This window comes from Pogona vitticeps, chromosome 2, assembly GCF_051106095.1.
Source record: "Pogona vitticeps strain Pit_001003342236 chromosome 2, PviZW2.1, whole genome shotgun sequence".
Taxonomy (NCBI): domain Eukaryota; kingdom Metazoa; phylum Chordata; class Lepidosauria; order Squamata; family Agamidae; genus Pogona; species Pogona vitticeps.
The window spans coordinates 231,159,900-231,183,104 of record NC_135784.1 but is presented as its reverse complement, the minus strand read 5'-3'; the positions used below and the strand labels follow the sequence as shown (position 1 = coordinate 231,183,104).

The following is a 23,205-nucleotide window of genomic DNA, read 5'->3' as shown; positions in this document are numbered from 1 at the left end:
CTTAGCAACTGAGAGAGCCCTTGAAGGGTAATAAATTTGAATGGGAGGAAACACTTTCTTCCCACTTACCCTGATCATCCTTCCATCCTGAACTGTTCAGCGTCAAAGTGGTCAGAACACTTCAAAGTTTAGATAGAAACGATTGTCCTTATTCTCCACCCTGCCCAGGATATCATAAAAGGCTGATAAGCCCAATGGTCTTCTACGTCCGCATCTTTGCCAATCCAATCCCTTTCTGTTTTACCAGGCCAGTTTATGTGTATGTGTTGTTTCGTCCCTACTTTTGTCAACAATTAATGCTTTCTAGAAGAGACTTGTTCAATATTTGCTGAACAACTTTGGTTTTCTTTCTGATTTTTAATGATTTTTTTTTACTTTCCTGATTCTTAATTATTCAGGAACCCTAACGTACCTGTGGCCCTGTTTCTCTTCCCTGTTGATAGAGATGGGGTCATGATGGAGCTAGTAGAAGGAACGATTATACTAATAGTCAGTGACTTGATCCAGCAAAACATTTTCCTGATGCAGTTGAAGTCAACATAGAATTTTCACATGGACCATGTAGTTGTTCAGAAATTAACAAGGAAGCCTATTGGAAGACTTTACATTACTGTAAAAACACTGTTATTTGCATTTCAAATATATTTTTCCTTGGCTGCATATCACTTTTATAATTCTAAGCAGTTCTTAATTTAATGCAAGCAGTTCCTTCCTGTGTTTTAAACTGCTAATTACTGTGTGTCACATGCCCGTTTGGGGAAATGATTTAAACCTTCTTTGTAGAATTTTTAAAAAGAATTCTCAGTATATTTCTGTTGTCTGATACCTATTGGACAGTGGGGAGAATTGAATTAGGAACATGAATGAGAAAGAGGGTCCTCTTTCTCATTCACGTAGACCGAAAATGTGCAGATGTCCTTGTTTATTCAGATGCTCTCATTCTCCAGAGAATCCTTATTGCTGCAATACCCTCCAAATGGTCCAGCCTGTCAGTTGCATGTGTGGTGGAATGTCTAGTTCAGTGGTTCTTAACCTTTGTTACTCGGATGCTTTTGAACTGCAACTCCCAGAAACCCCAGTCAGGACAGCTGGTGGTGAAGGCTTCTGGGAGTTGCAGTCCAAAACTCCTGAGTAACCCAAGGTTAAGAACCAGTGGTCTAGTTCACAGAGTGGGTGTTTGATTGCTAAGAATTTAAACATTGTTGGATCCCCATCTAGGATAAATAGTTGTTCTCATAATGATTAAACTACAGATGCCAGCTGTTAGAATAGGTGGAATTTATAAAAGATAGAGGTGTGAAAATGAAATTGTTATGTGCTAACACTTGACATGAAGGCAAGGATCGCCTTCATAGTCACTTTTTAACAATAGAATGTTTGGATCAAAACACTCTTTAAGTGGAAGAAAAATATCTGCTGGTACTATTCAGTTTACAGAGCACCTGTGCACGTGTTCAGTACTAATCCCTGAAGAATATCATAAGGTTCCTTAACTATTGTCTATATTGATTAGCTATGATTCCTCATCCTGAAGTCATCCCCAGCCTGCCTGAAAATGTCTTAGGCTGAATCTGGGATCTTTTGCATGCAGAGTGTGTTGTCTGTCCATGCCTCTACTGTTGCTCATCTCACTTTGCCAATGAAGGTGCTCATTCAACACTATAGTAGACCCCCTGTATCTGTGGGATCAGTATCCATGGTTTTACTTATCCACAGTTTACTGCAGCCCTACAGACAACATACAAGGCCTTTGTCCTACCTCCTTGTATGTTGCATGTAGGATATCCGGCAGTTTCAGGCATCCACAGTAGATTGTGGGTCATTTCCCTGCAGATACAGTGGGATGTCTTCCTGTACTGGTGTCTTCCTCTTTCCATGTTCCTGCCAGTATTATTTTTATGTACGTTCAGTGGGCTTGTTTATGTGGAATTGACAAAAACATTTTCCCCAATCTGTTCTCTAGTTTTTGGGTAGGGAGGCAGGTCTAATACCAATAAATAAATAAAATCTGTGTTTGTATAGTTAATACGAATACAAGCATCAGACTGAAAGACTGAAGCAGTAAAGAACGATAGGATATAAAGTCTTCTTAGTAATATTCTGTAAGTGTGTGTCTGTGTTCAGTAACAAAATATGTCATTTATTTGATTAGACAAGTGGCCCGATAGCTTAAAATAGGAGATTTATTTTTGATTTTGTCATATATCAAATTCTAATGAAGATTTCTCTTATTCTGGCTTTGTTTGGTGGTGGAGCATTAATAATACAGTAAATAGATTTCTGGGAATACAGTTCTATCTATATTTTCTTCATTTGATGCTGTTTATTGGTTAGTGGAGGCCAACTCTGAGTGATCTTTTAGCATGCTAACTGTTCTTCAAGAGATGTACTACCAGCTTAAAGCAAAGACTATGTAGATTTTATGGAAGAAATTAGTTTTATCAGGCTTTTTTCAAAATTTTTGTAGATTTGATTGGTGTGGTGGTGGAAGTGAGGCAGCCAAAGCCTACAGTCTTGAAACCTCCACAGTTATGGGCTGTTAAGATTAACTAAAAATGCACCATAATAGCCATTGATGTTAACTCTTCAGGTGCTATGAAATGTACATATTCAATTATTTATAACAGCGGTCCCCAACCTTTTTAGCCCCCCCGGACCGTCTGGGGAAGGCGGGGCACCCTCGTGCGCATGCACAAAGGAGTGTGTTCTCTCTTTCTCATTGGCACGTTCGTGCACATGTGCGAAGGAGTGGGGGCGCTCATGCGCAAAGGGCAGCGCAGCGCTCAGGCGGATGTCGGGGCGCTTGGGCACATGCACAAAGGGCGGTGTGGCACTTGGGGCACTTATGCACATGTGCAAAGGGGTGGGGGAATGCTCATATGGAGGCGCAGGTGCAAACGGGCTGTGCGGGGATGGGGGGAGGTCTGTCTCCGCAGCCTGGTCCGGCTTAAGCCACGAACCAGCACTGGGCTGCGGACCAGGAATTGGGGGCCTCTGATTTATAAGACGGTGAACTGATGCTCCCCCAACACATGTTTCTAAAAGATATTACCAGGACTAGCCACTAGGGAACCAGAAACTATACAGTGAGTGTTTCTATATCAGTGCTTTCTGGCATGGGGGCAGGCTTGAAACATAATCCACACAGATACCACAGTCCTACTGGTTTCTATCTATCACTGCCTGCCGTTTGAACTTTTCTGTTAGATTGTAAAAACAAGATGAAGACATTGCAATGTGAAAAAAATGACATGGAACCTCTCATATCCATTTTCTGGCTGTTTACACACACACACACACACACACACACACACACACACACACACACACACACACACACACACACACACACACACACACACACACACACACACACACACACACACACACACACACACACACACTCTCTCTCTCTCTCTTCTAATCTACTTCTCCAAACTTTTGAGAATTTCACAGCATAGTTACCCCAAATGCATTTGTCTGCTTAACTAAACCTGGACTCGTGATAGCCAAAATTAATCTTTTTTCCTCCCATTCATTGCAATTAAATAGCCATTGTTCTCAACTTTAATAAGGTACAGTGGTGCCTCGCAAGACGAAAATAATTTGTTCCACGAAACCTGCCGTCTTGCGAAATTTTCGTCTTGAGAGGTGAGTTTTCCCATAGGAATACACTGAAATGTGATTAATGCGTTCCTATGGGAATTTTTTAAAAAAATTACTTGTCCAGTAGGGAGCTGAGGAAGCACCATCGGAGGACTGGTGGTGGTCCCCTGCAACTGCGATCACTGCTTTCAAAGGTGCCCCGGCACTTCCTTTCGGAGGCTTGCCAAGCACCATTGGAAGCAAGCCTCTGAAAGGAGAAAGGCAGGGGAAAAGGGCGGGAAGTTCAAAAACGTTGCTGGAGAAGGCTTCAGAGGCTTGCCCAGCTCCATCGGAAGACTGCCTGGGGACCACTGAAAGTGGCGATCACGGTTGCGGGGAACCCCTGCCAGTCCTCCAATGGTGCAGGGGAAGCCTGCACCATCGGCTTCCCCTGCACCATCCTACAAAGCTCACCATTTGAGCTTTGTAGCATTTTATTACGTTTTATTACATTTAATATACAGTGGTGCCTCGCATAGCGAGGTTAATCCATTCCGGATTAACCTTCGCTATGTGAAAACTTCGTTAAACGGAAAGCAAAAAGCCATTGGAACACATGAAACTTAGTTTAATGCGTTCCAATGGCTTCCGTACTCACCGTTCAGCGAAGTTCCTCTATACCGCCGCCATTTTCGCACCCTCGGTAAGCGGGGCGCGAAACTGACGGCCATTTTGGAACCGCCGATCAGCTGGGAGGCGGGCTCTTGCAAGGAGGGAGCCACCTCCCTCCTCTGCAAGAGCCCGCTGCCCAGCTGAAACGCTGGCCGGCTCTTGCGAAGGAGGGAGGTGGAGGTCCCTGCTCTTCTTCGCAAGAGCCTTTCTACCCAGCTGGGAGGCGGGCTCTTGCAAGGAGGGAGCCACCTCCCTCCTCTGCAAGAGCCCGCTGCCCAGCTGGGTAGAAACGCCCCGGCTCTTGCGAAGGAGGGAGGTGGAGGTCCCTGCTCTCCTTTGCAAGAGCCTTTCTACCTAGCTAGGAGGCGGGCTCTTGCAAGGAGGGAGCCACCTCCCTCCTCTGCAAGAGCCCGCTGCCCAGCTGGGTAGAAACGCCGGCCGGCTCTTGCGACGGAGAGCGGGGACATCCACCTCCCTCTTTCGCAAGACCCGGCCGGCATTTCTACCCATCCTGGGCTTGGATCCGCCCCGTGCTCGGCTGAGCGCGGGGCGGATCCAAGCGGCGGCGGCGGCAGGGGGGTGTCCAGACCCCCCTACCCTGCCCCAGCCGCCGGGAGCCGACCCGCACCGCCTATCCCAGTCATGCTAGCATGACTGGGATAGGCAGCGCGGGGCGGATCCAAGCGGCGGCGGCAGCAGGGTGGGGGGGTGTCCAGACCCCCCTACCCTGCCCCAGCCGCCGGGAGCCGACCCGCGCCGCCTATCCCAGTCATGCTAGCATGACTGGGATAGGCCGCGCGGGGCGACTTCAAGCGGCGGCGGCGGCGGCGGCAGGGTGTGTGTGTTCCGGACGGCTTTCAGTGCTTTCCCTGGAAGCCTTCCGGATCCACCCTACCCTGCCCCCGCCGCCGCTGAGAGCCTTCCGAGCTCTCAAAGGGGTTCTCTCCAATGTCAGAGGGGGGCCCTTTGAGAGCTGGGAAGGCAAAATGTCAGCAGTCGGGTGGTGGCTTCGGGGTCCTTCCGAGGCCGCCGCCCACTGCCGACATTTTCCCCCAGCTGAGCGGCGGGAGCGGTCCTTCAGAGGCTCCCGCCGGTCAGATGGGGGAAAATGGTTGCCTATGGGGAAAAATCGCAAAGCGATTTTTCCCCATAGGCAACATCGTAATGCGATCGCAAAAGCGATCACAAAATCTGCGTCGGTATGCGGATTAATCGTTAAACGGTGCACTCGTTAAGCGAGGCACCACTGTATTGTTGTGTTTTATTATTTATGTAAGCTGCCCTGAGTAGACTTTGTCTAGGGGGGCGGGGTAAAAGTCTAATAAAAGTAAAGTAAAAATGGTGCTGGTTAAGGCTTGCCCAGCACCATCGGAGGACTGCCGGGGAACCTCTGAAAGCAATGATTGTGGTTTCAGGGGACCACCGCCAGTTGTCCGATGCTGCTTCCCCAGCTGCCTACCTAGTAAGTGACTTTTTTTAAAAAAAAAAATCCCCATAGGAATGCATTAATTAAATTTCAGTGTATTCCTATGGGAAAAGTACTTCGGAAGATGAAAATATCTTCGTCTTGCGGGGCACCCAAAAACTCGCAAGACGCTTTTGTCTTGTGTGTTTTTTTTACCCAAGGCATTCGTCTTGCGAGGTACCACTGTACTAAAATTGGGCCGCCAAAAGTCCCAAAGGGAGCCTCGGGCAAGCCAGCTCCCTTTCCCTTCCCTCTCCAATGCAGCCACTTGTCTTCCACCTCACCTTTTCGATGAGAGCCCTCCTCCCGTCCATTTTCATCTGGCGGCTGTTCCCCCCCCCTCCCCGCTGATGGCATGTGGAGGTACTGGTTGCTTTCTACTTCTTACCCCTACCTGGCACCTGCACCCGCCATCTTGCATGTCCAGCAGCCCAGGGAATACGTGAGCACCTTTTGCATGAACTTCTGCTTCCTCGGCTTCTCAGCCCTTGTTTTTCCTATCAAGGTGAATGTCCCCCCATATATACCCATCCAATGAAAGGAGAAAAGCCCTCCTTCTTTAGGCATAGATTCCCTCTATGCCCGTCTCGGTTTCAATGAGGATAGTTTCTTAATAATTATAATATTAACCTTAGACGTGCAGAGCTGGAAGGGATCCTAGAATCACCAAACGTTTCTTTTCAGAGAGAAGCCTGGGGAAGGGCAGGAGCTTCATTGTTTCCCCACGGCGGATAGGCTGGGAAAGAGTGTGCACGTTAGGGCAGGGGACGAGTGGCAGACCACTCCTGTTGCCATGCTGTGATTGGATTCTTCAGAAATTTTTGGCAGTTCCAAATTTTGTGCAGGAAAATGATTCGTAGACTCTTTCAAAACATTAACAGGTTTATTATGTTCAACTTTTGGATAATCAACTACAACTTCCGTGGGATCAGAATAACTCAGTTCCAGTAAATGTCCATTCAACTCAATAAACATATTTTGATTAACATCATCTCTCAGTATTGGGGAGCCGGTCCAAACCGTTCCGCGTTTGTCATTTTCCTTAAAGGTGCACTCCTCACTGCACACACCGTGCCACAACAGGGGTGTCATGCCCAATCGCCCTTGGGTGATGGCTTGTTGAAGGTGGAATCTGGGCATACCACCTTCTTCGATCGACCAACGTCCTCTTGGGAACACCACCACGGTCCATTTCAATGCCTCAGTACTCACAACCTCTGTTCAATATTGATTGGATCAGGTAACAAACCTCCCACCTTTAGATTTAGGAAGTCTTGTAATAACTCACACGATCGTTCATATTCTCTCTCTCCTCTTTTCTCCCTCATATCCCTTGGTACACTAAAGACTCTTTTTCCTGTCCCTTCTTTTATATCTTCCTCTCATACTGGGAATCTTAACTCCACCTCCTTTCCCTTTCCCCCTTCTACTAGACACACCTCTGTTTTAACCGTTTCTTCTTTTATCACATTCGTTTTCACCTCTATTACATTTTCTTTTGGTTTTACAGGTTCAATTTCCTTCATTGGAGGAGACGGCTCACTCTCCTCTTTCAGTTCTCCTTCACACAGGCACTGTTCGGAAGGGGGTGAGGGGGGAAGGTCCTAGAATCCAAACCAGGCCAGATAAAAAGGCAAGGCAAAACGGATGCGCCCCGCGGGCCATAGCATGGAGATCCCTGACTTAAGAGAACGCAGGAACGCTGTTGGTTGGAAGGTGTTGAGCAGACATGAGAGTAGATCGCACCATCATAGTGTGATCAGCTGTTAGGTTGTGAATGTGTGTAGAAGTGTCAGAGTGTAAGTGAATGAATGTGTATCTCTGGCTGTTGAATGTGGAAAAGGTGAATAAGAATATGTATGTGTATGAAAGGGTGAAAGGATGAAAGGAAAATAGATGTAGAGTAGGTATTCCTTTAAAATGCAGTTCTGCATACCCTACCCATTCTGTTTATAATCGTCCTTCCTTCTTCGTCTCTGTGATCATCCTTGTATCAAGCTTTACTATCGAAAGGTATGCTATTTTTGTAGTATAATAAATTTTCCCAGGGAAAAAAAGATTTCAATGTAAGTGGTACCCTCTTGTAGTGTAGAGTTTTTCCAGGTCTGCCTGCTACTGTACTTTTCCCCATTTATTATTAGTTGTTGTTAGTTTGGCAGTGTGTCACTGAGCAAAACCAATATTATTGTACTTGGTTGCCAAGCTGTCAGTCAGCTGAAAATTCAATAATAATTTATTGTTCAAAAGGGGATTCAGGGTGCAAATTCTTTTTTCCAGTTAATATGTCCATTTGGTTTTCTTGGTAAGGATAAGAAAGATGAAGTAAACTGTTTTTTGTTGTGTGGGATGCAATTATTTGCTAAGAATTATTTCAACCAAATTTAAAGTTTAATTGCAATATCCTTTTATTAGAAAGGATTATTGTTTCTGGTTTTAATCATGAGAGCCTTGTGGTGCAGAGGTTAAACTTCAGCACTGCAATGAGGACTCTGCTAATGACCTGAGTTTGATCCAGGGGTCAGATAGCGGGCTCAAGGTTGACTCAGCCTTCCAGCCTTCCATGGTCAGTAAATTGAGTGCCCAGCTTGCCTGGAGGGCAGGGGTAATGTGTGGCTTGCAGAATTAAATTTCAAACCACAGAGAGAAAGCTTTAAGCACCATGGTGCGGTATATAAGCAGCACACTTTAGTGGTACAGTGGTCCCTCGACTTACGACCGTCCCTACTTATGACCAATTCGACTTACGAACAGCTCCGGTCGTAAATTTTGCTTCTACTTACGACCGGAGCTTCCACTTATAAACAGAAAAAAGCGGGAAATTCAGATTGTTAACTGTAGGTGGCGAAAGAGGCTGCTTCTTTATAGTTCTTTCCCCCTGACGGTTAGAGTGAGTGCGCTCAAGGAGGGACTGCCTGGCTTCTGCTTCTCAGTGAGCGTGTCTGTGTTTGTAGGGAGGCTTGGGACTGCCTGTTAGGTAAGGTAAGGTGCTGTTTTTCGCTTTTTAAAAACTTTTCTGGATGTTTTTGCAGCATGGTTTTAGGTGGGGGAATTATGTTTTTGTGCTGTGATGGGTCTTGAGGGGGTTGTTTGTTTTTTGGGTTCCCCCCATTTCTGATGGGTCTTGGGGGTTTGGTTGATTTTGGGGTTTTTCCCCCATTTCTGATGAGTCCTGTATGCTTCCCTTGCTTTTTCCTTTGTTTTCTTTGCATTTCCAACTTTGTTCCTCTGTTCTCTGTGTATTTCCAATCTGCTTGTATGTTTTCTGTGCATTTGCAATGGGTCTTGCACGCTTGATTGCTTTTCTCCCCCCCCCCCCCTTTAGCCAGAAGGAATTAATCACATTTCCAGTGAGTCTTGCAGTGATTTTTGTGTGATTTTTTTTCTTTGGCCAGAACAGATTAATGGGATTTCAGTGAATTCCTATGGGAAATGGTGCTTCGATTTACGACCATTTCGAGTTATGTCCATCTTCTGGAATGGATTATGTTCGTAAGTCGAGGCACTACTGTAACATGGAAAAAGAATAGAAGCGTTAGATTGCCAGAACTGAACCATCCACTGGGATCTCTTCAGTTTCAGATTTGAGCAAAGCACAAATTATATCTCTGGTCTTTTTAAAGCCTTGTGAAATATTTGGGATCAGGCTCGCACACTGCTTTGGATATACCTTTTCCTGTCTGGTGCAGATTGCCCCTTCCATTCTCCCCCTTGCTGTCAGTATCGATGGAAGCTTGTATTAGTACATAAACTGGTTTCAAACAGAGCTTCTGCAGATGAACCGCAGTTAACATTCACCATGGTTGAGAAGAAGGGGATTGTGTCTGGGATGAGGGCATATAGTGCTGATTTGGGGGAGGATTTCTATGTCAAACTTTTTATGCAACCTATGTTTGAGTTTATGGGTGGGTTTGAACATGTTTATGAGTAACTTGGTGAGGAAGGCCAGATTATTTATAAAGATGTTTGAATTTAGTAATGGGTTCAAATGTAGGTTGCAGAGAAAATGTGAAATGTCATAGAAATCCTCCCCCTAGTGATGATTAAGGAATCAGAAGTGCTGCATCTATACTGATGTTTTGAGAATTCAATGGTTTCCCTCATTCTCCTTGGAGAACTATAATTTCACCACGCCCTACTTTCTTGCTGTATTTTATAATTAAAATGCATACAAAGGGCAGTTGTCTTATATTATTTAAAAAACCACATTTAAAAAAGTGTTTTATTTAGTATAAAGTGTTGTTGCTATTTACTGTTTAAAAATAATAACCATTATACCAGAACTTTCAAAAGTGCTAGAAAGAATCTTCATTAGGATGAATCTAATTTCGAGACTACTTTGTGATATTAGTACTTGTAATTGTGATTTGTTTCATTCTTTTGTTGCTATCTACCAAATTTTTGCTCCATAAGATGCACTTGACCATAAAATGCAACTTGCATTCGAGGCGCCATCGGGGGTGTGCATGTGGAAAGGCGGGGGGAAGTCAGGTGGCTGCATGATTTCCCTGCTTTTCTGGCACTCTAAACACCTTTTCTTCCTCTGACTAGAATTTTGAAATAGTTCTCTTTGTGGTAATGGAATGTTATATTTAGTTATGGCCAAGAAACCAAGGATTTTGATGAAGAAATTTGAAAATTTCTATCTATTGCTTTACATACCATAGTTCCGTAAGATATGTGCCTTAGGAAACAAATTCAGATAATATCCACATGGTGGTAAAAATATAAAAATTATCTAGTTAATAGTTTGCTGCCTTGTAATACCCCAAAATTTGCCACCTGATGCAGGTTCTATGCCTATAATTCTGTTTTATTCAGTTACTTAGATTGAGTTGACCTGAGGCTGGGCTCTGTCTTGCTCATGTGAGTGTAGAGTTAGAAACTAGTTCTAGGATTTGTTCCGTTAATATGGACAAGATCTCACTGTGTCTGTCGGCCAGAACAGGCGCCATTTCCAGAACACTACCTGTGGCAGGCCTATGCACACCTCCAGATTCACCACTGAATTTTTAAAAATTGCACTCTTCGGTACAGTTTGGGTGGGGAGGAGAGAGCCAAGATGAAAGAGAGGAAAGAGAATCCTTCTGGCAAAAGTAGAGTCCACTTGTGTGATGTGGAATGGAACCCTATGCTGGGAAAGGTTGGAAAATATAAGTATGGCATCCATAGTTATAGGATTAAAATTTAATGAAATCTTATGTTTTCACTGCTCCACACTAATTTTGCAGGCAACAGAATACAGTATATGAAATTGTCCCATGACTAAATTAATTGTTGCTTAATCTTTTGCAGTGTCCAAATAACTGATATGCCTTAAGGAATTCAAATTAGCGGTCACCTACCAATCTTTGCTTTGTGAATTGTGTACCTGGTATTAAATATTCTTTAATTTTATAAAAATACTGTGCGGATTTGGAAGTATGACCCATAGAATTCAGAGGGCTTATTTTTGTAAGAGTGCTATTTCATGCTACAATAAAAACATTTTAAAAAGAATCATCTTGCAAATAACTTGCCAACATTCATATAGTCTCCACAGATTCATAACATACATAAGTCTGTAGCATACATGTCTGTAGGAGTATTGATAACATCAATTTTTTAAATTTAATTCTTCCAAGCCTTCTTGTTAACAAGTGCTGGCAAATTTAGGTAGCCTTTTAGGTGTGGTACTGTATACAGAAATAATAGTATAGCAGTGCGATTTTGTGGTTCTGTGACTGAGGGGGGAGGAAGATCACTAAACACAGAAATATTTTTTTTCTTTATAAACATTTCCCAAAGCACATTCAGTCAGGACAGTCTTTTAAAAATGATGGTTTTATGCCAGTTCTGTAAAACACAATTCTTAATTTTAAAAAGAAGAAGAAAAGAACAATGGGGCAGTTTTGTGTGTAATACAGCTTTAAAACGCTTGTTCCTTTATTTATTTTTTTAAGGGTATCTGTTTACATATCTGGGTTTTAAAGTATTGATATTATAATTAAAATGCTTCCAGGAACCAATAACTGCCTTGCCAAATAAAAAATAAAAAATAAATTTAAAAAAATCTGATCTGAGTTCCTGGAATAATAAGGGGAAAATATGATAAGTAGTTGTCAATATTAAAGCAGGTTGAAGGAAGAAGGCTTCGGGCCTTCTGGTAGGTAGCATGAAACAGCAGATTTGAGTATCAACAATCCTTCCAGTATTGCATTTTCAGTAAAATAAAATTACTTGTATATGAAAACATAGCCTTTTCCCCAGCTCTCTTTTTTTTCCTGATCAGCTGATGAAGAGACTAGCAGCTCGCTGCTTTGCTGGCTTGTTAATTTTATCCCCACTAACTGTGATTTCCGATAGCCGGCCTGCTGATAGTGGTAAGGTAAATATCCTTTTTCATTGCCGTCTTGAAGATTCAGTAGAACTACATCACAGGCATGTGTAGGTGTGTAACACATCAAAAGCTGGTATTCTCTGTGTTTTCTGTGTTACAAATGAGTGCTTTAGGAGAAGCAGTAACATTAACTGTTGACAGCCTTGCATCCTGTATTTATTATTAGCATGTCTTGCTTCCAGGATTTGCAGAACAGTTTCCTTTGCTTAATCTTCGCTAGCTGCTGTGGTGTCTAGTGGGTGTCCTGCTTTAGCCAAATGAATATTAATGAATTTCTGTGCAGAGATATTTTGTTGTTGTTATTGCCTTTCTTTCTTTCTGTCCTTCTTTCTTTCTTATAACTCATCAGACCTCAGGGTTATCTGAAGGCTGTGGAAGCATGATGGAAATTGTCATTTGATTATTAAGGCCTGGGTTTCAGGCTCTCCCTCAGGATTGCACGTTTGTGTTCATTCTGTGGATTTCATATTGGAGGATGAATAGAAAACAGATTCTAAAATCTCACTGGCGTTTTAAACATGCCAGCCAGCGTAGCATGGTATGCCAGGCTTTGTGCACAAACCGTTTTACAAGAGATGTAACTCAAGTGAAAGAAATTGTGCCTGGGATGTAATCACTCTTTGTATATTGATTGTTGCACTCACATGATCATAAATATTAGCCATGTTTGGTGCTGTGGAAAAATGAAGGTAATTGCCTTATGATTAGAGCTCTCTCAGCTCTGGGAAAGGATTGATTAGCATTTGCATGTATTTTAGCCTGCACAGAGAAGGAAAAAGGACAATATCAACATTTTTGTTTTGAGAAAGCGTTTATCATAACAGCTGGCACTTTTAATTTTAAAAAGCAGGTGTGTGTATGTGTGTATTTTTCTTTCCTATAATGTGTTTTTAATTTTTAATTTTAAAATACTAAGACTAGAGTGCCCCATATCTCTGGCTTTTCCTTCTGTCTTAAAACTAAAGAAAGTTCAGCTTCTCTGCCACATGGATTTCTTAGACAGAGTGTGAACAGATTTCCTCTCCACCTGGATTGTTTTTGTTTTCTCAATATATAGCGCTGTTGGCTGTGATTTTAAAGCAAAACATTACAGGTAAATGTTGACCTAGCATATATTGCTTGATTTTTGTTTGAGTTATGCCATTTCCCCCATCCCATAATGTTAGTATTCTTAAATATAGAATAATGCCTTGTCCACCACTTCTACATTGTCAGTAGGTATTATGTTAACGGACAGTTACTTGGTGCTTTTGAGGTGTATTCTTAAATGATCTTGAAATATATATGTGTGTGTGTAGGTATGCAAGTAGATGCATTTTGAAGAGGGGTTTTGTTTTTGTTTTTGCTTTATAGCAATTGCGTTGTCTATATATGAAATCTTACACTGTTGTGTTAATCATGCTTTGAGTGAGGGGGTACACTACTGTAGCATCAGTGGCCTTTTGGGGTGTGGCCTTGTTATGGTATCACGTGCACTAGAATTACTTGGAGCAATACTACTACTACACTTCTAACCTATTTCTGTTGATTATTCATTGTTGTTGTTGGACTTGGAGTACATTTATTCAGTTCATAATGCAATGTTTACGCCTTTCAGTGTTTTTTAAAAAAATATACTCAGTGTTAGCAACTTGGATTTTTCAAAATAATTTTTTCTACTACTCAACTAACAGGCAATTGAAGACGGCAATTTGGAAGAAATGGAAGAGGAGGTTCGGCTTAAAAAACGAAAAAGGAGAAGAAATGTCGACAAAGATTCAGGCAAGGAGGATGGTGAGAAGGCAAAGAAGAGAAGGGGACGACCCCCAGCAGAGAAATTGTCACCCAATCCACCTAAGTTGACAAAGCAGATGAACGCCATCATTGATACTGTGATTAATTATAAAGACAGGTAAGCTCATGTTTTCCCTGGCGGTTCTTTGTTTTCTTTATAACACCTTACTTGTGTAAAAAACTTATTTTTCAAGTCTATCAATTTGGTAGACAGCCTCCCTTTTATATAATCCTATAAGTAGTCACTAGAAGCATGTGTGTGTGCATGTCTAGCGAGAGTTACATTCGTGTTGCTTGAATATGTGCTTTTAATTAACAAATGCAAGATAAGGAAATAATCCACCTCTTTTCATACATGTCTTCTGAACAGCTTAATTTTTATTTATTCACTTACTATTGTCTACATACACAGTACATCAGAAGACATAAGGTGGTAGAAGTATGTGTATGAGTGTGTATAGCATATGCCAGTGAGAATACAAAAATATTTGTTAAGAGTTATATTTAATACTGTGTTTTCAGAAAAATGAGTAGTGGGCATCCATTGCCTCTTATACTTAAGGGAAGCATCTTCTTGTTGTGTAGCTTATCACAGAACAGGGAACTGATGTTATTGAAGTAGTAAATTGCCACTAATTTGAGTCCCCCCTGTAATTTTGCATTTCACATGGATAGGTGGGCTTTGTGGATGACCTAGAATTCAAGCAGGTCATGTGCAAAACTACCCAGCAGGGACTCTAACTCGGAATACTCCACTATTGTAGTAATGTCATTTTCTCAACACAGACATAAGTCAGGCAAAAGGATTTTGTCCATTAAGTAGTGAGGAAGCGTTGCTGGGTATTACAGTTGACGTTTTGGCACCCTACATTATTTGACATAAAGTACGCAGAGTTAAAAACAGTGATGTAAATTCAGTTGTTATTTTGAACAACAGTAGATGTAATTGAGTAAATGGGATTTACATAAAATTTGCCTCACCACTGAACAGTTGATTCAGTGAGTTCACTCTAGCTGGGTCCTACAAATCAGGTTTAGGACTATATTGTCACTTGCAGCAAGAGATTTTAATGTGCAGTTTTTTTAAATGTTTCAAGAAAACACATTGTCAGCCCAAATGGCTGATGTGATTTCTTAAGTAATTGTCATTATTTTTTTAAAAAAAATGACTTCAGTTGTGCAGTCCATTTGAATGTTCCACTAAACTATTATTTATCTTGAGAATAAATCTAGCAATCTCCCACACTTGCACAGGCACAATGAGCAGTCTCTCCTCCAGGCAAAAAGAACAGATCAGGAGCTTTTGCTTATCCTTCAGTTAAATACAGTTTAGGACATGGACCATAGCCTAAACTATGGTTAGCCTTTCATGTATTTCAGATAACCCAATTTCATTAACTCCAGCTTGAAACTGGCCTGTATTGAACAAAACATAGTTAAGATAAACCATGGTGTATTAAATTCAGGTAACACAACAAACCGCTGTTAAAAATACCATCTAAGCAAAAATCTCTAAACTCATGAGGGTGGGAACACTGCGAACTGTGTGGAGGCCAATCTTATTTCTGTCACAATAAACTGCGACTTACGCTATTAAAACAAAGTTAAAAACTGATTTAGGGCCTTTGGGTAATTTGGGATTAAAATTAATATTTCATAGCCAGCTCACATGAAAATATCAATTGTTGGCATCTTTATGGTAAGGACAATTATGAAACCATAATGTGAAAGTATTCATAGGGAACATCATGATGATGATGATGATGATGATGATGATACAGTGGTGCCCTGCATAGCGACACTAATCCATTCCGAAATAATCATCGCTATGTGGATTTGTCGCTATGCGGGGCAAAAAAGCCCATAGGAATGCATTAAAACACGTTTAATGCGTTCCTATGGGCAAAAAACTCACCTTTCTGTGGAAATCCTCCATGGGGCCACCATTTTCGCTGCCCGGTAAGCGAGGAAAGGGCGCGAAAACACAGCGAGTGGCCATTTTCTTTACCCGGCGGCCATTTTGGAACCACCGATCAGCTGTTAAAAGAACATTGCTATGCGAAAATCGGAAAGCGAAACGCTTACCGATCATCAGAAAGCGATGTTTTACCATTAGAAACATTGCAATGCGATCGCTTTTGCGATTGCAAAAAACATATCACTATGCGGATTTGTCGTTAAATCACTTGTTATGCGGGGTACCACTGTAGTAGTAGTGGTGGTGGTGGTGGTGGTAATAATAATAATAATAATAATAATAATAATAATAATAATAATAATAATAATAATAATAATAATAATAATAATAATAATAATAATAATAATAATAATAATAATAATAATAATAATAATAATGTGGTTTTTCTCCGCAAGTTTGTTTTGTTTCCATAGAGTAGGGACTGGAAATACATGGGCTGTATGTACATGTTTAGGCTGTTTTGGCCAGTGTATTTGCCAGCAAATTTGGAATTGTGGGGCAAAAATCACCATGTGTATTTTGTCTGTAAAGAAGACATACAAGGAGCAGCACACTTTTGGGCTTTGGTTTTGTTTAATATTCTTTGCTTGCTTGCTTGCTTGCTTGCTTGCTTGTAGTAAAACTACTCTCTTAGAAACTTTTGAGAACATAATTTTAATAAGAAAATCCTACATATGCAGTTCTCCCCACTCCTAATCATGCCCTCTTTGCATATAAAGAAGTACAGTAGTGGTTTTGAGTCCAGCATCAGGGGAGTGCAGCCCCAGTGGATTGTGGGAGGGTCCAGTATAATCCCTCCTGGCCTCTAGAAATTTGCTATCCTGGACTACGAAGATGAGGTCATTCCACAGTTTTTGTGTGCCTTGTGATTGGATTTACTATTAATTTTATATTTAGGATACTTTTTGACAAATACAAGCAGGCACATAATCTTCATTCACGATATAATATGATCCAAGTTTATGTTATGCTGACTTGCATCGTGAACTGCTGGAATTCTGCATTCCTTGCTGTGACTCATATGTTAATGAATTTGTTTACGCCCACCTCAGAAATAATGGATTCCTTTATAAAGATGGTTATTACTCTAGAAATGGATCAATGGCACCTGTCTTCACTGCATGCTTTGTCAATCTGAAACAAGAGTGGCTAGATTGTAAATATTATCACCCTAATTACAGAGATGAGCACTCTGAGTAATAGTGAACAAATACTACTCCCTGATGGCTTTCTACATATTAAAATTCTGATAGCAATAACTATTCCCTTGACAGGTTATTAAAACAACTTATTCTGTGGAGCTGGTTAGAAAATGTGATAAGAATTCAGGAGTTTTCCAGGTTCCTTTGGAGTCTGAAAACAAAAATAACCTAATCAAAATAGAAGGTGATTCTTGTTTTGAAACTCTGAAATAACCTCAGTTGTTCCTGAAAGTTTGGCACAATTTCCAGCCATCTCCCCTGAATAAGTTGTTATAATACCATGACAGATTTTCAAAATAGTTTTAGAAATTTACTTCTGTCAAACAAGAGTATCTTCTATGCTTAAAAAAAGATTTTATGTTATGCTTATTGGTATGTCTTTGAACCAGTCCCTGTTCTAAGACCAAATGCATACAAGTTTTGATACACTAAAGGGCATGCATGCTGCAGGCCATTGAAACGGCTCAATAAAATCTGCCACAAGGCCAGGGGTTTTTTAGCAGTTAATAAGGTATATTTATGTGCAGCTCCCAATTAGCAAAGTGTGCAAGTTTCTCTGCTCACAGTATCTGAAAGTGTGAAAAAGACACTCATGCACTCTCTCTTCTTGCTTTCTTATAATGGCCCACTTCCATAATTGCATATCTCACTGGAGCCTGGTGGTGCTGATGTTGCAGAACCCCCATTTCCCTTGTGACAGGCAAGACAAATCATTGGATTAACCTCTTCAGTAGATCTCAAGATATTTATGAATGGAGTCATCTTCTGTCTCATATTTTGTTTTTACCCAAAGTCATTTCTACATCTCACCTTTCATAAGATGTTATGCTTCTATCCCCCATCATGGGCTTGGAATACTCCATGCACAGTTAATTAAATGCACAGTGCATTTTAGAAGACTTCTCTGTTCTTAGGTCACTAGGGTCTTAAGATGGGTTTCCAGTATCTTCCCCAGTAACCCACTGGCTGAAATCAGTAGTAAGTTGCAATAAGAGTAGATCCAGTGGAACATAACACTGATTGAATGGGCCTGTTCTGGTTGCGAATTGCTATTGAATTTTAGCCAGTAAGTGGACAATAAAATCTCTTACATCAGCCTATCAACTGGCAAAAGTCCCACTGTGATGCCTGTGTCACTGATGAAAGGAATCATCTTACATGAACTATGTCACGCCACCATCTGGCCGCAACCATTGCACCTCATTTGACATGGCCATCTTGATACTGGATCTTGGAAGGATACTTCCTTTTGCACTTCTGTTGTTCTCAAATGATTGTAGCAAGTACCTACCCACATGTCTTCATGAGTTTTTTTGCATATAAGCTCACTAGTCTTCACCCATGTGGGTAATGCACAAAGACCACGATAAATGGAAGCAGGTTGCTTGCTTGTAACGTTTGCTCTTCATTTGGTCATTTGTATATTTACACGGCTTGCTCTTCCTCCCTCCTTCGACACCTATGGTTGACTAAGTACCCTGTAGCTGTACCGTTAGGCATCCTTCAGTCTCGAAAGACTATGGTAGCGTGCTCTGTATGGAGGACTTGGAACAGCGTCTAGTGTGGCTGAGGAGGCCAATTCGAGAGTGACAATCCCTTCCACACTGAAGACAAATCCAATCTGTCCCCTGTCCAGCTCCCTGGTTTTGCTGCTTTTGTGATTTTGCTGTAGCTGTACCATAATTTTGAAATAAGGGGACAGCCATTTCAGACCTGTAGACAGGAGGGGCAGGGTCACCACCAAAACATTTTCATTAGAGAGAGTTCTAGACCTTGGATCTGCCCAGGCACAGACCTCTATTTATGAATACACAGATGACCGATCATAGAACCAATATTGGAAGTAGCCTGCGTTTGCATAGCATCCAGTGTTTCAAAGTACTGTTTTTGGCTTTTCCATTTCAATGGGGAACAAGTGCTGTGACACACTTAGGCAGCTGAGATGCTCTGTGACAGAGCATGGCAGAACTCCAATACAACACCTGCCAGTTTCAGGACTTTGCAGGTAACCAGTCATTCTGCTCCTGTTCAGTCTTCCACAGCCAGAGCCCCACTAGAGCAGCTGTCAAGCTGGCATCTCCACATGTGTGCATGTCTACGGCTACAGACACAGTCCTGCTGCTGGAGTCACCTCTGTATCTAGCAGTACTGCACTGTGCTGTTTTTAAAGTCATTAGAAGATATTAAAGGCTGCATTTCTCTCCTGCAGCTGTTCCCAGGGAAAGCAGCGAGAGACAATGCACAAGAGCAAAAACAAATATTCCTGTTATGAGTTTGATTCAGTAACGGTGAATGATTCTTTGTGGATCATAGTTGTGTCCAAATTTTTCAGTTTTGTTCCTTGTAATATCCCTGAGAAATCTTTTACCTTCACGTCCCATGAAGGGACCTGATTATAGTCTTTTGGCTTACTTTCCAAAGACAGACCTTGGGACATGTCTGGTATTTCTGAAGAAAGGACATTTTAAAGAGAAAACATTGTGCCTTGGAGCAGGCTAGGCTAAGCTAGTCTACTACATTTAGTTTCCCCTACTATACCAATTTTTATTTATTTTATTTATTTAAAATATTATTACCCCACCTTTCTCCTTAAAAAGGGCCCAAGGCAGCTTAGATCATTAAAAGACAATATTTAAAGCTAAGAACAATAAGTATAAAAATACTTTTAAAAAATTAATGATTTTTAAAACTAAAACTAAGAAATTGTAAACATAAACAATACTAAAACACATTAAAAGCAGTCCATTTTAAAAACTCCACTCAGGCAGCCAGTCACTGTGTCTCCACCAAATGCATCTGTGAAGGCAGGGGGAGAGAACGGCTTTTCCTGATTATCTTTACAGCCAGGAAGGCTCATTAAAGGGAGACACAGTCCTTGAGATAGCTTGGACCAAAGCTGTTTAGAGTTTGATAGGTTTGAACCAGCATTTTGAATTGTGTCCAGAAAGAGAATGGCAGCCAGTGGAGTTGCTGTATTGAACTTTCCCAAAATACAGTTTCTCATGCTATTCTCCCTAATATTTTTGTGTGCAATATAGGAGCCAGAAATTGCATAATGAACTTGGAGGTAATAATCTGAATGCTAACTGTGGTCCCATGTGTGCAGAAAGTGTGAATGAATACAATTTTAATTGTGTGCCATCAAGTCAATTCTTACTGATGGTGATCATTTTCAGAGTTTCCTAGGTGGAGAGTGCACAGAAATGGTTCCCCGTTCCCTTCTTCTGGGGGCATCCCAGGACTGTGCAGCTTGTATATAGCATGCAAAGGCTGGTTCTTCTGAATTAAAATAGTTCAAAGTGTGGAAAACACTTACTTCTCCCCAGTAACTAGTATGGAGTATATGTTGCTGTATTCAGTGGGCCCTACTTGTAACAGAACAAGCACAAAATTGTGCTTTATATTAATAACTTACTTCCGTTTTATTTATTTATTTATTTATTTATTTATTTATTTATTTATTTATTTATTTATTTATTTATTTATTTAAATCATATACCGCCCACACTACCCAAAGGTCTCTGGGTGGCATATGAGTTAAATAAATAAATAACGCAAAAGTAAATGACTGAAGTAACTTCAGTGGGCCAAACAGGACTGGCTTCTAACGGAAACTCAGTCCATGATAGCGAAAGTCCATAATTCACCTTTGTCTCTTAACATGGGGACGGACTGAACGTGTCTTTGTTGTTCGGTTTCCTTAATGGACCGCTCTTCACCACTCAGATGGTCCCACAGCAAGGGTAATGGGCCCAGTCTCCTTCTTGAGGCATCTGAGCTGGTGGTATCGGTTCTGGACGGACCACCTTCCTCCATGGACCTTGTCCCTGCGGATACATATAAACTGTCCATTCTAAGGGGTCACATTCTCCCAGCTGTACCTCTATACCATGACCCCTGCATCCTCTCCCGAATCCTCTCTCTCTCTCTCTCTCTCTCTCTCTCTCTCTCTCTCTCTCTCTCTCTCTCTTCCCTTCCTGGTACATTGACTACATGAGTTCCCTCTTCTTTCTTCTTCTTCTGCGGACTAACCCACTCCTCTGATTCCCAGCTTTTCTTCTCCGCTCTCTCCTCCTCTTCTGTCATCAGGAAAACTTCTACCCCCTTTTCTCTCTTTCCCGCCTTTCCTTCTGTTTCCCTCCTGCTCCTCCTCTTCCTGTATTTAGACCTTCCATCTCTCTGGTCATAGTGTCTATTACATTATCGCCTCCTCCTGCCTCAGACGTGTGAGGGGGTGGCTCACTCCCTTCTCTTATTGTCACCTCCGTCTTCAATTCACAGTGCCTAAAACCCAAGCTTGTTATTCTTTTTAATATTAACAACCCTTGAGGAAAACGACTGGAGCTGGAAATCCCACATTACACAAAAGTTATCCCAGAAAGCAGTTTCATATTATAGTAGGAATTTTGCTTGGGTTTTTAAAAGAAAAAATTAGTTTAGACACTGAGCAAATGCTATTCTCATTCTTTTATTTTTAAAATATGCTTTGGTAAAACACATGGAAGATCAGATTGCATTGCAAATGGAGAGGTTGTCTAATATACAACTATAACGGTTTCCTTGAGGTATGATCAATGTGGAAGAGATTACTGATGAACTGTAATAGTTGGGTTCATTCTTGTATCTTTCCCCAAGTACTTCATAAATAATTAGGACTAGAGATGGGCATGAACCAGTGGTTTGTGTTGGTTCAGCTGATGGCTACACAGTTATTCTGTGGTTCAGTGCCTCACACCCTCCAGTGGGTGCCCACTCCGATGCAGTGCCTGGAGGAGGTGGGGCAGAGAAGCCGGAGCACTGCTTCTGAGTGGTCACCTACCAGAGGGGGCGGGGGACCGAACCACGGAACAGTTGTGCAGCCGTCTGCCAAACCAGTAGTTCGTGCCCATCTCTTGTTAGGATTATCATTAAAAGCTCACTAGTAAGTAGTTGAATAACATACCTACTAACCAGAAGGAGAAAAAAAAAACCTATCTCTGTAGCTGATAAATCTAGGTATCTTCACATCTCTAGTATAAAAGCTGCTGTTGAAAGTATCATGATGAATTGGTGGTGATGCAGAAATAATTAAGAAAAGCTTTATAGGTTATTTACAAGATTTTTAACAAAAAAATCATATGAATTATATAATACACCTAAGAGGTGGTGGTAACATAGTATCACTGTCCTTGCTTTACTTTCCTAGAAAAGTGGTTCCCAACCTTGGGTCCCCAGGTGTTCTTGGACTAGAACTCCCAGAAACTTTCACCACTATCTGTGTTTGTCAGGATTTCTGGAAGTTGCAGTCCAAGAACATCAGGAGACTCAATATTGAGAAGCGCTGCCCTAGAAGCTGCAGAATCAATCAGCCCTCAGACAGCTGAAGTCTTTTGCCTGAGATTTCTTAGATTTTTGCTTTGTACAGTTTCCCTAAGTGTTGTGATGTGTGTGTCTGCTACTTTTTAGCTATTCTATGAAGATTCTCCTCCACTCTTAGAGGGCTGTGATCTGGAGGAATTTTTACAACATAACCCTAAAACAACACAAGTTATAAATTGCTGCGTGTAAATGTACCACACAACCAAGAGCCAATGAATATTTAGAATGTTTTACTTAGATAACTGATATTTCATTCAGCATTTCATTTTGTTCCCATATGTCTGACGAAGTAGTCACAAAGGCTCACATTAAAATCTAATAGTTGGTCTTTAAGGTGCGACATGTTTTTATCTTGTTTTGTTTTGTTTTTATTTTGTCTGGTTTGCTATAATTGGTTTGCTTGGGAGTTCCACAGAGAAGTAGACCCCCTAACTTTGTGCAGGTGGGCAATTGTCAATAGTTGCTGAATACTGAGAACACGGAAGATACACTTCACAGTTTGGGAAGCACTCAGGGCTTCAGATGGTCCTAAACCAATTGAAGTCCGAACAGCTTTGTGCTGCTTCCATTCAAACATTTTCATGTGTTGGATGTCTGGAGCAAAGCCATCCAGTTTTGTCCTACATGTCACTAACAAGGCGAAGGGATCTATATCTTTAGATTTATACACTGTGTGAAGACGGTTACTGAAGACTTTCTACTACCAGTTAACGTGTCTAGTGGCAGTTCAGTATTGTACTGAAGATAAAAAATGACCTGGCCTCTGGAGGTCTGTACCAAGCTACTATCTTTAGAG

At 41.5% G+C, this 23,205-nt stretch overlaps 1 protein-coding gene across 5 annotated transcripts in view; it reads left to right on the top strand.

Moving 5' to 3' along the window:
• SMARCA2 (SWI/SNF related BAF chromatin remodeling complex subunit ATPase 2) overlaps positions 1-23,205 on the top strand; it is a 152,066-nt gene that overhangs the window by 111,934 nt on the left and 16,927 nt on the right. For all 5 annotated transcript variants that reach the window (XM_020801559.3, XM_078385052.1, XM_078385051.1 and 2 more), the window contains one exon: positions 13,772-13,989. In XM_020801559.3, coding sequence (XP_020657218.3) covers positions 13,772-13,989 — 218 coding nt within the window. The remainder of the gene's footprint in view (positions 1-13,771; positions 13,990-23,205) is intronic.